The sequence below is a fragment of the Callithrix jacchus genome, chromosome 15, assembly GCF_049354715.1.
Source record: "Callithrix jacchus isolate 240 chromosome 15, calJac240_pri, whole genome shotgun sequence".
NCBI lineage: Eukaryota > Metazoa > Chordata > Mammalia > Primates > Cebidae > Callithrix > Callithrix jacchus.
The window spans coordinates 5270253-5283840 of record NC_133516.1 but is presented as its reverse complement, the minus strand read 5'-3'; the positions used below and the strand labels follow the sequence as shown (position 1 = coordinate 5283840).

The 13588-nt window shown below is 50.5% G+C and overlaps 1 protein-coding gene and 1 long non-coding RNA gene across 3 annotated transcripts; both read left to right on the top strand.

Moving 5' to 3' along the window:
- The first annotated feature begins 1018 nt into the window (after positions 1–1018).
- Positions 1019–8115, top strand: LOC100385242 (putative inactive beta-glucuronidase protein GUSBP11). The gene is made up of 5 exons (XM_078350184.1): positions 1019–1127; positions 3567–3958; positions 4677–4863; positions 5566–5692; positions 6344–8115. Exons 1-5 carry the CDS (start codon positions 1019–1021, stop codon positions 6366–6368), a joined length of 840 nt encoding a protein of 279 aa, XP_078206310.1. The 3' UTR covers positions 6369–8115.
- A 454-nt stretch (positions 8116–8569) lies between these two features.
- On the top strand, positions 8570–12028 carry LOC128930931 (uncharacterized). Of its 2 annotated transcripts, XR_008479214.2 has the most exons (4): positions 8570–8847; positions 9694–9771; positions 11370–11576; positions 11898–12028. It is a non-coding gene; the product is annotated as an uncharacterized LOC128930931 (long non-coding RNA). The 2 variants fall into 2 exon arrangements; XR_013526857.1 differs by lacking the exon at positions 8570–8847 and having other exon boundaries at positions 8903–9771.
- Positions 12029–13588: the final 1560 nt, after the last annotated feature.

Genomic DNA, 13588 nt, shown 5'->3' with positions numbered 1-13588 from the left:
TGGCCAACATGGTGAAAGCCCATCTCCACTAAAAACACAAAAATTAGCCAGGAATGGTGGTGGCCACCTGCAATCCTAGCTATTCGGGAGGCCAAGGCAGGAGAAATCACTTGACCCTGGAAATTGGAGGTAGCAGTGAGCAGAGATTGTGCCTCTGCACTCCAGCCTGGGTGTCAGAGCGAGACTCTGCTTTCCAAAGAAAAAAAAAAGTTTCTGCAACATTTGAGCCATTAAAGACAGGCACTGTGCCATGCAATTTTTTTTATTTTTGGAGTTGGGGTCTTGCTCTGTCACCTATGCTGGGCTGCAGTGGTGTGGTAGCTCACTGTAGCCCCAGACTCAAGTTCAAGTGATCCTCTTACTTTGCTTCCCGAAGTTCTGGGATTACAAGCATGAGCCATCACAGCTGTCCTGTATGACACAATTCTGATGTCAACTCCCTGATGTTAACATCAAATGCCACAAGTTAAGGCCACAAACCCCCACTAGGCTGCCTTCACATTAGATGCAAGCTGCAAGTTTGGGTGTGCTCAGATCACATGTACTTCTCACCAACTGGCTACAAATTCAGAGGTTCCCACAGTGTCCTCCGGTTTGATAATTTATAACAACTCAAAGAACTCAGAAAAGCAAGATACTTTTTTGTTAGATGAAGTCTCACTGTTAAGCAAAAGTACAATGGCACAATCTCAGCTTACTGCAACCTCTGACTCCCAGGTTCAAATGATTCTCTTTGCCTCAGTCTCCCTAGTAGCTGGGATTACAGGTGAGTGCCATCATACCTGGCTAATTTTTGTATTTTTGGTAGGGTTTCGCTGTGTTGGCCAGGTTGGTCTTGAACTCCCAAACACAAGTGATCTGCCTGCCTCAACTTTCCAAAGTGCTGGGATACAGGCATGAGCTTCTGTGCCCAGCTGAGCATGATATTTCCATTACAATTTTATATAAGAAAAACTGACAAAAGTAACACCAGTCAAAAGCAGAGACACGTAGTATAAACTCCGAGAGAGTCCTGAAGATGACATTTCTGTGTCCTCAGGATGCATCATCCTCTCAGCATACTGATGTGTATCTCAAACCAGGGAAGATCACCTTAGCTTCCACGTCCAGGGGTTTTATCACAGCAGGTGGGTTGATGCAATCATTGGCCAGGCAATTGAGTCCATCTCCAGCCCCCCAGTTCCTTTCTGGAGGTCGGGCTGACATTATGTGGCTCAACATCACAACCTTCAAATCACATGGTTGGTCTTTCTGGTGTGGTTGCCCCCTGGCCAAGTCATCTGGTTAGCATGCACTCAGTTGTGACCCTGGGGTGGCCACTATGAGTAACAGACACACCTGTCATTCAAGAAATTCCATGGATTTAGAGGCTGGCTACCTCCAGGAATCAGAGACAAGACCAGAACCAACAGGGAAAAGAAGACCAGGGAAGTGTCAGAACAGCAAAGAAATAAATTCCTTTTTTTAAAAATTTTGTGTAAATGAGTTTATTGACAAAGACACAAGGTCACACTTCCCCCAACCCCCACCCTCCCCCAAAACAGGACCCTACAAGAACAGAGGAATGAGAAGCATTCTCATGGCAACATTTTTGCCACCCCGCCCCCCTTCCGATTTCTTTCCAAAGACTCAAGCTTCACAACACAGACACACAGAGCAGGCTTGGGTGAGGACAGACACTCAGGGAATCTCTGACCAGCAAAAGAGTTCTGGGTGTTTGCTTCTCCTGCCCTTTGTGTGATGCCAGCTGATGTTACAAAAACACACTTAGGCAGAGGAGGGGGCATGCAGAGCAACCTCCACTCACTTCCCTAATTTGGCCAAGCTTGGAATGAGCCAAGAGAGAAGTTGTGGTGGAGGCAACAGTTTCTGCCTCTCAGGAGAGGACCTTCCCATAATAAATTCTACTTCCCATAATAAATTCCTTTTTATATGTGTATATATAATGTATATAAAATATATATTTAATGAATTAATGTATTAAATATGTAGATTGTTTTATAAATAGAAATGTCATATTTTCATATAACATAAACATTATACATATATAAATATATGTTTCTCCCTTTATTTACTTATGAGTTGAGTTGGAGTCTCACTCTGTCGCCCAGGCTGGAGTGCAGTGGCATGATCTCAGCTCACTGCAACCTCTGCCTCTTGAGTTCAAGTGATTCTCCTGCTTCAGCCTCCCCTGTTGCTGGGATTACTTTTGTTAAATTTGGCCTAAACCTGCCTCATAAACAGTGAAATGTATCCTAATTTAAGTGTGTAAACCTTTTGCTAAGGTAATGTAAAAGTAAAATTAAAGAAAATAAGGAAAAAAGAGCATAAACCTTTGTGAAAAAGCCTTTAGGCCTTGTCAGTTCCTAGAATGTATTTATTTCACTACACTGGGGACTCCATTTCCAGTGTTAAGGTCCATTTTCAGAAGACTGGGCAAGCATCAGACAGGGGGTGGGGAGGAATTATACAAACAATTGAGTCCAGGTGGTGGTCCTAGGACCCAAGGGGCCCCTCTGTATGGCAGGTGCACCCAACAGCCGTAACTGATGTGTTCCCTGAGAATGACTTTATGGTCTAAGAAGAACGTGTGTTCTCAGCCCCAAGCTAAGGAATCAGGAGTGGCAAGACCCCAGAAGGATGCCAGCTTATGAAACCCCAAGTCAAGAGGTCTAGCAGGGCACTTGGTTTCTCAGGTCACACACTTGGCCCTCTTCCAAGTTGTACTATCCTTCTTTCCTTTCCTTTCCTTCCTGTTCTAAAGGTTTTCAGTAAACTTTTTTTTGAGATGGCATCTCACTCTATCACCCAGACTGGTGCACAGTGGCACCATCTCAGTTCATGGCAATGGCCGCCTCTCAGGTTCAAGCAATTCTCCTGCCTCAGCCTTCTGAGTAGCTGGTCTGAGACCACTACCACACCTGGCTAATTTTTGTATTTTTAGTGGGAATAGGGTTTCTCCATGTTGACCAGGTTGGTCTCAAACTCCTGACCTCAAGTGATCTGCCCACTTCAATCTCCCAAACTGCTGGTATTACAGGCTTGAGCCGCGGCCCTGGCCTTTTTGTGTGTGTGTGTGTGTGTGTGTGTGTGTGTGTGTGATAAGTCTCCGGCCAGGCTGGAGTGCAATGGCATGATCTTGGCTCACTGCAACCTTCGCCTCCCAGGTTCAAGCGATTCTCCAGCCTCAGCCTCTCTACTAGCTGGGATTACAGGTGCCCGCCAGGACACCCAGCTATTTATTGATTTTTTTTAGTAGAGATCGGTTTTCGCCATGTTGGCCAGACTGGCCTCAAGTGATCCACCAACCTCTGCCTCCCAGAGTTCTGGGATTACAGGCGAGGGCCACCGATGCACCTGGCAGGCATGGAAGAGGTTCCCTTGGGTCCTGCTCAGAGGAGTTACGCTGGGGAAAGCAAGTTGAGGTGCTCCTTGAAGAAAATAGGGAATCTCACATCTCAGGGGTTCTGTCCTGGCCTGCCGCCCTGGATCGTCCAGCCTGGGTCGGGGTGGAAGACCTTGCCCTTCTTGACTGGGTTTGAGTGTGAGTGTCCCATTTCGCCAAGGCCTAGCCCGCGGTTCCCAGTCCCTGGCACCACCCAGCAGCTCCCGGCTCCCCCTCCCCTCCAGACCTGGCACTCGCCCTCAACCAAAATGGCGCCGACGGCCTCAGTACGTCAAGCGACGTGCCCGCCGGCCTCCTCCCGCGCTTCTTTTATCCCCGCAGCCGGAAGCCGAGCAGCAGAGCAGAAAGCCTGACTTTGGGGTCCGCGGTGGTTTAGGCAGCGCCAGGGCTGTTGTGTGGCTGCACGGTGGTGCTGCAGGGCGGGATGCTGTACCCCCGGGAGAGCCCGTCATGGAAGTGCAAGGAGCTGGACAGCCCCTGGAGCTTCCGCGCCGACTTCTCCAACGACCGGCGCCGGGGCTTCCAGGAGCGGTGGTAGCGGCCGCTGCTGCGGTACTTAGGGCAGGGCCGGGAGGCACACAGAAGCCGGGCGGAGGGAGTAGGGGAGCCCGGGCCGCCTCGCAGGCTCCTTTCCCTTGTCGCCCGGGGGTTGGGGGCCCAGAGGAGGTTAAAGGTCAGTGGGCTTGGGAGCGCTGGGTTGGAGGAGTGGGGCAGGGAGGGGACCCAGGAGGACTGCTGCTGCGGAGGAGGAAGCGCCCCTGCCGAGCCCCCTCCCGAGGCGAAGGCTGAGCCCGGGCAGTGTCCTTTTTTTTAATGTTTGTTTTTAATTTTTAAAATATTTTTTGAGACTGGGCTTGGCCCTGTTGCCCAGGCTGGAGCGCAGTGGCGCAATTCTAACTTCTGAGCTCAAGCGATCCTCCTGCCGCAGCCTTGCAAGTTAGCTAGGGGGCTCCACGCCTGGCTAATTAAAAAAATTTTTTCTTTTAGATATAGGGTCTCACTACTTTGCCCAGGCTGGTTTCGAACTCCTGGCCTCAAGCCATCGTTTTATGTTGACCTTCCAAAGCACTGATTACCGGCATGAGCCACCCAAACACTCCTCCCAGTAGTCGGGCCAGAGCCTCTTGGGCTGCACAGAGCTGGACCTGAGGATGGGGAGGAGGAGACAGTTTAAACATCCTGAGGTCAGCTCTGCAAAGAAGCCAGGAATGTAACTTGGTCCAGATCTGTTTGGGGGCCTAGGAGCTGAGCTCCACCCTTCTCTCCACAGTTTGGCCCCACCCTGGACATGCAGGTTCTCTCCAGCTTCAAGAACATCTGCCAGGACTCGCGGCTATGGCATTTTTGTCAGCTGGGTGTGGCACAAATGGGATGTGACCTTGCCAGAGTGGTGGACCCAGGACCTGCAGAGAAGAGTGGTGCTGAGGATTGGCAGTGCCCACTCCTATGCCATTCTGGTGAGTGCAGCCAGGAGCACGTAGGGCAGGTGGGTGGGTGTGGCTGCTGAACAGCATGGGAGTCCCAGGTGCCACCCACAGCCTGTCTCCTGGGTTGGAACGGTGAGGGGCCCTTCCTTGCTCTGCCCTGGAGGCTGTTCCCTGTGTAGGGGGATAGGTGACCTAGTCTACCCCATTGGGATGCCATTCTTCCCATCTGGCTGGCAGGCCTCAGCTCTATGCTGCAAGTTATGAGGGAGTGCCCAATAACATGGCCCCTCCTCATGCACTGACCTGCCACCCCCTCCCCATATCTCCAGTGTCTGTGATGGGTGAACGGGGTCGATGTGCTAGAGCATGGGGGTTTACCTCCCCTTCAAGGCCAACATCAGCAGCCTGGTCCAGGTGGGGCCCCTGCCCTCCCACCTCCCCATCACTATTGCCATCAACGACACACTCCCTCCATCCAGCCACCAGGGATCATCTGCTACATGACCGACACCTGCAAGTGGCTACCATCCTGCCTCCACCACATGCCCCACCTCCCCACCCCACCCCATAGTCTTCCTGCTAGGGACAGATTTGCCTTCACAGAATGGACGGGCCTGGATCTGGGGAGGCCACAGACATGTGAGCTGAGGTGAAACAACCCACAGCAGGGGTCCAGCAAACCACAGTTCTACCACCCTGAATATCCCAAGGGTTACTTTGTCCACAACACAGACTTTGACTTCAGCTCGGCGGGACTGCAGTGGTCTGTGCTTCTGTTCACGACACTCACCACCTGCATTGATGACATCACCATCACCATCACCACCAGCGTGGAGCAAGACAGTGGCGAGAGCTTCCAGTAGGATCCTTTCTCAGCGGGGCCCAGGGTGGCTCTGTTTGTTCCCTGTTTGGAAAGCTCTCCCAGGAAAAAGGTTCTCCCAGCATCTCTAAACCCTCCCAGGTTCCCATCCACCTACAAAGCTCAAATCCAGACTGTCTGAGCGGGCACCGGCTCCCAAAATCACCTGTGTGGTTGACCTCATTTGGAGAAGAGGGGTCTTCTTGCCTATGGTCACACAGCTCAGGGTGGCAATCCTGTCCCTTTCCCATGGAGCTACCCTCACTCCAGCTCCCCTTGGTACACATTGTGCTCAAGGAACAGGCAGCTTACCAGGTACTCCCTGTGGCCCGAGGCCCCTCCCTGTGGCCCCAGGCTCCCACCAAATCCCTGAGCAAATAGTGCACTGTTGCCAGTCTGTGGTTTCATGTTGAACTAATTAAATGCTCAAGTGCTGTTTAACTGTGTGCCTTGATGAGTGCCTCTCTCCATCCTTTAACAACCCCGATGCCCACATGGCTCATGAGTGAAGGTGTCCCCACCCGAGATGCCCCGTCCCAGGGTGTGCTTTCAGGAGTCAGCTCCTAGACAGGGACAGTCAGCCATTAGGGATAGGGTGGGACCAGGGCAGGGGCTCTCCTGACTCCTGATACCTGTTCGCCTGCCCCCCAGCGTTACTGCCACCTGCTATAGGTGACTGAGAAGTGGGCCTAGGGCACCTTCAGACTCAACCCCAATGATGAGGACATCCACACAGCCAGCGAGCACCACCTGAAGGTAAGATCCCTGCAGCCCCACTGCTTTCCTGGCCTCCCGTCTTCACCTGGCCCTGGGCCACTTGGAGCATTAGCACCATTGTTCCATTTACTTCACCATTGGCAGACAGCAGTGACGATCTCAGGACATGGCCAGTTGCAGTGGCTCATGCCTATAATCCTAGCACTTTGGGAGGCTCTGGTGGAAGGATCACTTGAGGCCAAGAGTTTGCATGGGCAACATAACAAGGTTTCATAACTACAAAAAATTGAAAGAAAAAAATGAACAACAGGGCTAAGAATTGGTGAGAGATTTGGGCAAGACCTGGGGCCCTTGGGTAGGGAGGGAGGTTGGCAGGGCTGATGAAAGCTGCCCTGCCTGGATTGACTCCTCTGGGCATCTAGACTGTGACTCTGGGCCTCCCTTCACTTCCAAGAGCTCATTAGCAAAACTGCTGGGAAGCTGCACACGGGATGCAGCTGGAATGACCAGGTGCCTCTAGCCCCTCCAACCCCCTGCTTTTTGCTGTCCCAATGTTGGGGAGCCCAGGGGGCAGTTAGAGCTCAGCAGGGTCCTGGCTCCCCAGGGAAGCAGCTCATCAGCCTCCCTGAGCATCACCTCCTGCTTGCACAGGTGGTCATGGAGCTTAGACTATGGATGTGGCAGACCTGCTCGATGCTCTCCGGCCTCTTGTGGGAGCCCATCAGGACCATGGTGGATCCCACAGAGGTGTGAGTCCCAAGGCACACCCAGGGGTTAGAGAGAGGTGTGATGGCATCCTGAACAGCAGACTAGGTGGCAGGGACAAACAGGGTGGAGATGCCAGGCCCTGGGGGACGGGTATTACAGAACGCCGAGATTGAGGCAGAACAGCCAGGAGTGGGGCATTTCCTGCAGTCCCCAATACTCCCAGTGCAGTCTAGCTCAGCAGGCAGGGAAGAGTCACCCTTTGTGGGGCCTGGTGTGGTGGCTCATGACTGTAATTCCAGCACTTTGGGAGGCAGAGGCTGGTGGATCACCTGAGGTCAGGAGTTCACGACCAGCCTGGCTAACATGGTGAAACCCTGTCTCTAATAAAAATACAAAAATTAGCCAGACATGGTGGTGTGCACCTGTAATCACAGCTACTTGGGAGGCTGAGGCAGGAGAATCCCTTGAACCCAAAAGGCGGAGATTGCAGTGAGCTGTGATTGCATCACTGCACTTCGGCCTAGGAGACAGAGTGAGACTCCACCTCAAAAACTAAAAAATAAAAAGGAAGAGAACTCATCCTTTGCAGATTTGAGGGAAGGAAACTAAGGCACTAGCTTGGCTGTGCCTGGAGCAGCAAGAGTCTCTCCCCACTCTGCCTGTGTCCCACGTCTCCCGCATTATGTGTCCCCACCCAGCCCATCTGGTGAAAGGCAGAGGCAAAGGCTGCCTCCTGCTGGCCTCATCCCAGGCTTTGGCTTCTGGGACCTGGTGTCTTTGGGTCTGGATTTGTTCCTTGCAGACCTGGAGGAGGAGCTGCTGGGGAGTCTCCACGTGTTGTCAGAGACCCCTCCTCTTGGTCAGCTCCCTGTGACCCCTGTTTCTCAGACTGGGAGGGAAATAAGGGCACACAATTGTGACCATGGAGGTGGCGCAAGGCTGCTAGGAGGAACGGAGTGTCTGCTACAGAACTCAGGGTTTCTTTCATTTACTTTTTTTTTTTTGAGACAGGGTCTTGCTCTGTCACCTAGTCTGGAGTGCAGTGGTGGGATCTCTCCTACCTGCAAACTTTGCCTCCCTGGGTCAAGTGATTCTCCTACCTCAGCCTCCCAAGTAGCTGGGATTACAGGTATGTGCACCACATGCAGCTAATTTTTGTATTTTTTTCAGTAGAGATGGATTTTACCATGTTGGCCAGGCTGATCTCTTGAACTCCTGAGCTCAGGTGATCTGCCCACCTCAGCCTGCCAGAGTGCTGGGATTATAGGCATAAGCCACTGCATCCAGCCTAATTTTAAAATTTTTAACTTTTTTTTTTTTTGAGATAGAGTTTTGCTCTTGTCACCCAGGCTGAAGTGCAATGGCCCTCGGCTCAGTGCAACCTCTGCCTCCCAGATTCAAGCAATTCTCCTGCCTCAGTCTCCACAGTAGCTGGAACTACAGGTATGTGCCACACCCAGCTAATTTTTGTATTTTTTAGTAGAGACAGGGTATTACCATGTGGCCAGGATGTTCTCAATCTCCTGATCTTGTGGTCCATCCACGTTGACCTCCCAAAGTGCTGGCATTACAGGCGTGAGCAACCACACCCGGCCAAATTTTCTCTGTTTGTCTTTAGAGATGAGCTCTTGCTCTGTCACCTAGGCTGGAGTGCAGTGGCTCAGTAATAGTTCACTGCAGCCTTAAACTCCTGGACTCAAATGATCTTCCCACCTCAGCTTTCTGAGTAGGTAAGACCACAGGTGTGCACCACACCCTGCAATGTTTCTACATTTTTTTTTGTAGTAACGGGTTTTCACTATGTGGCGTGGTCTGGTTGAACTCCCAGCCTCAAGTGATCCTACCATCTTGGCCTCCCAAAGTGCTGGAATTACAGGCTTGAGCCACCGTACCTGGCCTTGAGTACAGAATTTCCTTAGGGGGTGACGAAAATGCTCTAAAATCGGTGATGGATGTGCACTAAAGTGTGAGTGATATCTCAGCAAAGTTGGTTTATTTAAAACAACAACAGGCTGGACGAAGTGGTTCATGCCTGTAATCCCAGCACTTTGGGAGGCCAAGGTGGGTGGATCATCTGAGGTCAGGAGCTTGAGGCCAGCCTGGCCAACATGATGAACCCCTGTTTCTATTAAAAGTATGAAAAATTAGTAACTTGAATGAGGGGCAGGGTATCCCACCTGCTCCGAGTAGCACTTTATGAGCCCCAGTTATTTCTGGGGTCCTCAAATGAAACCTCCCAAGTCATACCCAAGTCATACCCAACATGTGCCTCCTCCCCTTTTCTAGCCCCGGCTGGGAGATGCTGAGTGATAGAGGCTCAGGCTTTGGGTGTTCCTGGCAAAGCCTCACCCCAGGAGCCCCACAGCTCAGGCCCAGTCCATGGTTCACATGGCCCCATTTCGTCCTCTTTTTCCCTTGAGAGCAATTTGTCCCTGGGAGATCCTGGATCCCTCATTCAGGTGCAGTGCTGTAGGGCAACACTTCTTCCTGGGGTGACCCAGGCCTGCAGTGTCCCAGTGTCACTGGCAGGCCTTGACCTGGCCTCCACCTAAGCCCCTGCTCCTCCTCTCCCACAGGGAACATGACATCCTCTTCCTAGGTTACACCCACCTGCAGAGGGCCCAGCCCCATCACTGGAGCCACTGGATTCTGAGGTGAGCTGGGTGAGTTGCTGGGGCTGTACTGGATGGGAGGACCCTGGCTGTCCTGACCCTCCTGCCCCTGGCTTTCCACAATGGTGCCATGGTGCTGACCCTAGACTCTGAGCAGCTGCTGGAGGTTCGGAAGCTGATTGGTGTCCTGCCCCTGGGGAGGTGGGTGAAACTCCAGTGCCCTAAGGGCCTGGTGGGTGTGGCTGCTGCATAGCCCAGGGATTCACACATGAGCTGGGAAGGGCAGAGAGAGTTAGAAAATCAGGTTATCTGCTCAGAGGGGGACCCTGCATGGATTCCCAGGTCTTGCTAAGGTGGGGACGTCCAAGCCAGTGAATGTGTCTGAGCAGGGCTGGCCTTAGCGTAACACACTTAGCGTAATCCAAACTATGGGGAAATGACCTGATTTATTCAATAAATGGACTACAAGGGACAGCACAGAGATCAAAGTGGGAAGTTGGTCAGGATCAAGAAAATCCTAAGAGGTGAATCAAACAATCCCAAGGAGAGACTTTATTTGGATCCTGATTCACACAATAAATACATGAAATGACTGGAAATTTGGAGCTAGAAGGAGAGTTGACAGTGATAAAGAGCAATGGTGTGAGATGGTTGATGATGGTATTGGGATTATTATATTTTTTAAAGAGTTCTTGTCTCCGGGCACGGCGCTTCACACCTATAATCTCAGTAGTGTCGGAGGTCAAGATGGGAAGATCCTTTGAATCCAGGAATTCTAGACCAGCCTGGGCAACATAGCAAGACCCTGTGTCTACTAAAATACAAATTAAAAAATTAGGTTGGCATGGTGGTGTGAGTCTGTAGTTGCAGCTACTCAGGAAGCTGAGGCAGGAGAGGCCACAGTGAACCAAGATCATGCCACTGAACTCCAGCCTGGTTGAGAGAGACCTTGTCTTGAAAGAACAAGAATCATATCTTTTACAGACATATACCAAGAGAGTCAGGGAGGAAATTATATGATGTGTGGGATTTGCTATAAAATCCTGAGAGGGGGAGGAGAAGCATGTAGGAGTATACATGTAACGAGATTGGCCATCAGATAACAAGTATCTGAATCTGCTGCCGAGTAGGTGAAAGTCACCACACTAGCCTCTTGTTCCAAAAAGCTCGAATAGAAAGTTTGTGTAAAAATCCACTTCATGGATTTGTAACAAGCATTGAATAAGATCGTGTATACAGAGTGTTTTATCACCATGGCTTGCAGGTAGTCAGCACACAAACATTGTTTTTAGTTTTGTATAGTCCCTGTCCATTAATCACACCCACAAAAGATATGTTGTTCACACCAAGAGCTCTGGCCCATGGACCTTTGTCCACTTGGTGGTAATTTATTGGAATTTGAGGTTTAGAATGAGGAAATACCAGCCTTCAAAGCCCCAAGCCTACTATGAAATAGCAAAGCCAATGGTTCCAGATGCCTTCGTAGCACACCTAGTAAGTAGGACCATTTTTCTCTCACCTTGTAGGCACACTTGAGTTCATTCACTCATTTTTCATTCATTTCTTATATGCCATGTATTGGGTACTAGGGATCCGTAATACAGTTGGCCCCTAATTGAATGGAAGCATCACTTTCAAAGCATCATTGCAGGATGAGTATTTTGTGTCAAGTGGATTCAAGGGACAGTGCGAAGGATCCATGGCCTCAGTCATGAAGACTCTCCCAAGAGCCAACCGTCCTGGGCACATATAAATGAGTGGAGACATGGAACTCACCCTTACAAGGCCTAGAACCTGACAGAGCATACAAGACTGAAGCCCAAATAACCAAGAACAGGAAGCTGAAGGTGAGAGGTGGGCCCCAAAGGATTCTGTGAAAATGCTGTGTGTTTGTGGATTTATCATGCCGAATGAAACCTTTGTTTTTATTCACAGGTTAGATACACTCTATATATAGAATCTATGAAGGGACATTTCTGGGTTTTTTGAGGCCTATGGTGAAAAATGGAGTATCTCAGGCCACTCAGGATGAATAATGCAGTCACGGAGAGGGGCAGGGTGGCCACAGATGGCCAGCAGCAGGGATGGGCATTGTGAGCCTTTGGGTGGGGTTGTGGGAAGTGGCATTGTGAGCCACTGGCCTGACTTTGTTGTTTCCTGGTAACCAGGTGACATAGGAGGCTTTGTGGGTAACAGGCATCAGCCAGGGCCAGCAGCCTTCAGTCAGAAGCTGATGGAGGAGGAGGAGCTCCGACTATTCTCACGGAAGTATTTGTGCCCTTGTGGCTTGCTCTGTTGCAGCACTTTGGGAGGTCAAAGCAGGTGGACCGCTTGAGTCCAGGAGTTAGAGACCAGCCTGGACAACATGTTGAAACCCCATCTCTACAAAAAAAATACAAATTAGGCACAGTGGTGGATGCATAATTCCAGTTACTCAGGAGGCTGAAGTAAGAAGATGGCTTTAGTGTGGGACGTGAAGATTGCAGAAAGCTGACATCACAACACTGCACTTCAGTCTTGGCAACAGAGTGAGACTCTATCTGAAAAAAATTGTATACTTTATTGAATCATTTATATATGATTGTTATTTTTGATTACATATTGTTTAGTTCACTACTTTAAAGCCTGCTTTATTATTTCTTAATTTTATTGACTCATTTGTGCCTTAGTCTGTTTCATTACAAATTATTGTTTAGTCACTACCTTGGAGCCTGTTTTCTTTTTTAAAAAATTTTATTACACTTTAAGTTATGGGGTACGTGTGCAAATGTTGCAGGATTGTTGCATAGGTACACACATGCCATGGTGGTTTGATGCCTCCATGTCCCCATTACCTACATCAGGAATTTCTCTTAATGTTATACCTTCCCAACCTCTCCACCCCCAACTATCCCTTCCTTAGTCCCACACCCCCCAACAGACCCCAGTGTGTGATGTTCCCCTCTCTTGTGTTCATGTGTTCTCATTCTTCAACACCTACTTAGGACAGAACATGTGGTGGTTGGTTTTCTTTCCTTGTGTCAATTTGCCGAGAATGATGGTTTCCAGATTCATCCATGTCCCTGCAAAGGACATGAACTCACCCTTTCTTAAGACTGCATACTATCCCATAGTGTATATGTGCCACATATTCTTTATTCAGTCTATTATTATTAATCGGCATTTGGGTTGGTTCCAAGTCTTTGCTATTGTAAACAGTGCTGCAACAAACATATGTGTACATGTGTCTTTGCACTAGTCCTCTCGTGTAACTCTCCAGGTCCGGCTCCTGCCTGTGGTAGACACCTTTCCAGGCCAAGCATTGGCTTTTTGGCTTCCTATTTCAGCTCAGAACATTTTCAAGTCAGCCTCTCTGGTCTCAGCTCTTCCTCCTGGCTGCATCTACAGGCCCAACTCCTGCCTCACAACAACATTTGGCCCAGCTCCTGCTCAGCTTCTAGCAGTCTGTGTAGGCTCCAGCCTTCCTCAAGTTGGGCTTTCCAGGCCCACCTTTGGCCTCCCAGTGGCCTGGACAGACCCACCTCCTGCCTACCAACAGGTAGGCCCAGCTCTTACCCTTGATGTTGGCCTCCCCAGGCCATTTCTGCCTGCCTGCGTGCCTGCCTCATGGCAGCTCCTGGCTCTCTGATGGCCTCTTTAGGCACATGTCCTGCCTCACCATGGCCTCCCCAGGCTGATGGAGGCTCCTGTTTTTCGGCATCCTCTGCAGGCCCAGCTTGTTCCTCGCTAGACCATTCAGGCCTGCACGCCCGCTACTCGGAAGCTTTTGGTGGCCTCTCCAAGCCCAGCTCATAAGCTCATTCCTTTGTGGCCTCTCCAGGCCCAGGTACTGCTTTCTGGAATCCATTCTGGGCAAGCT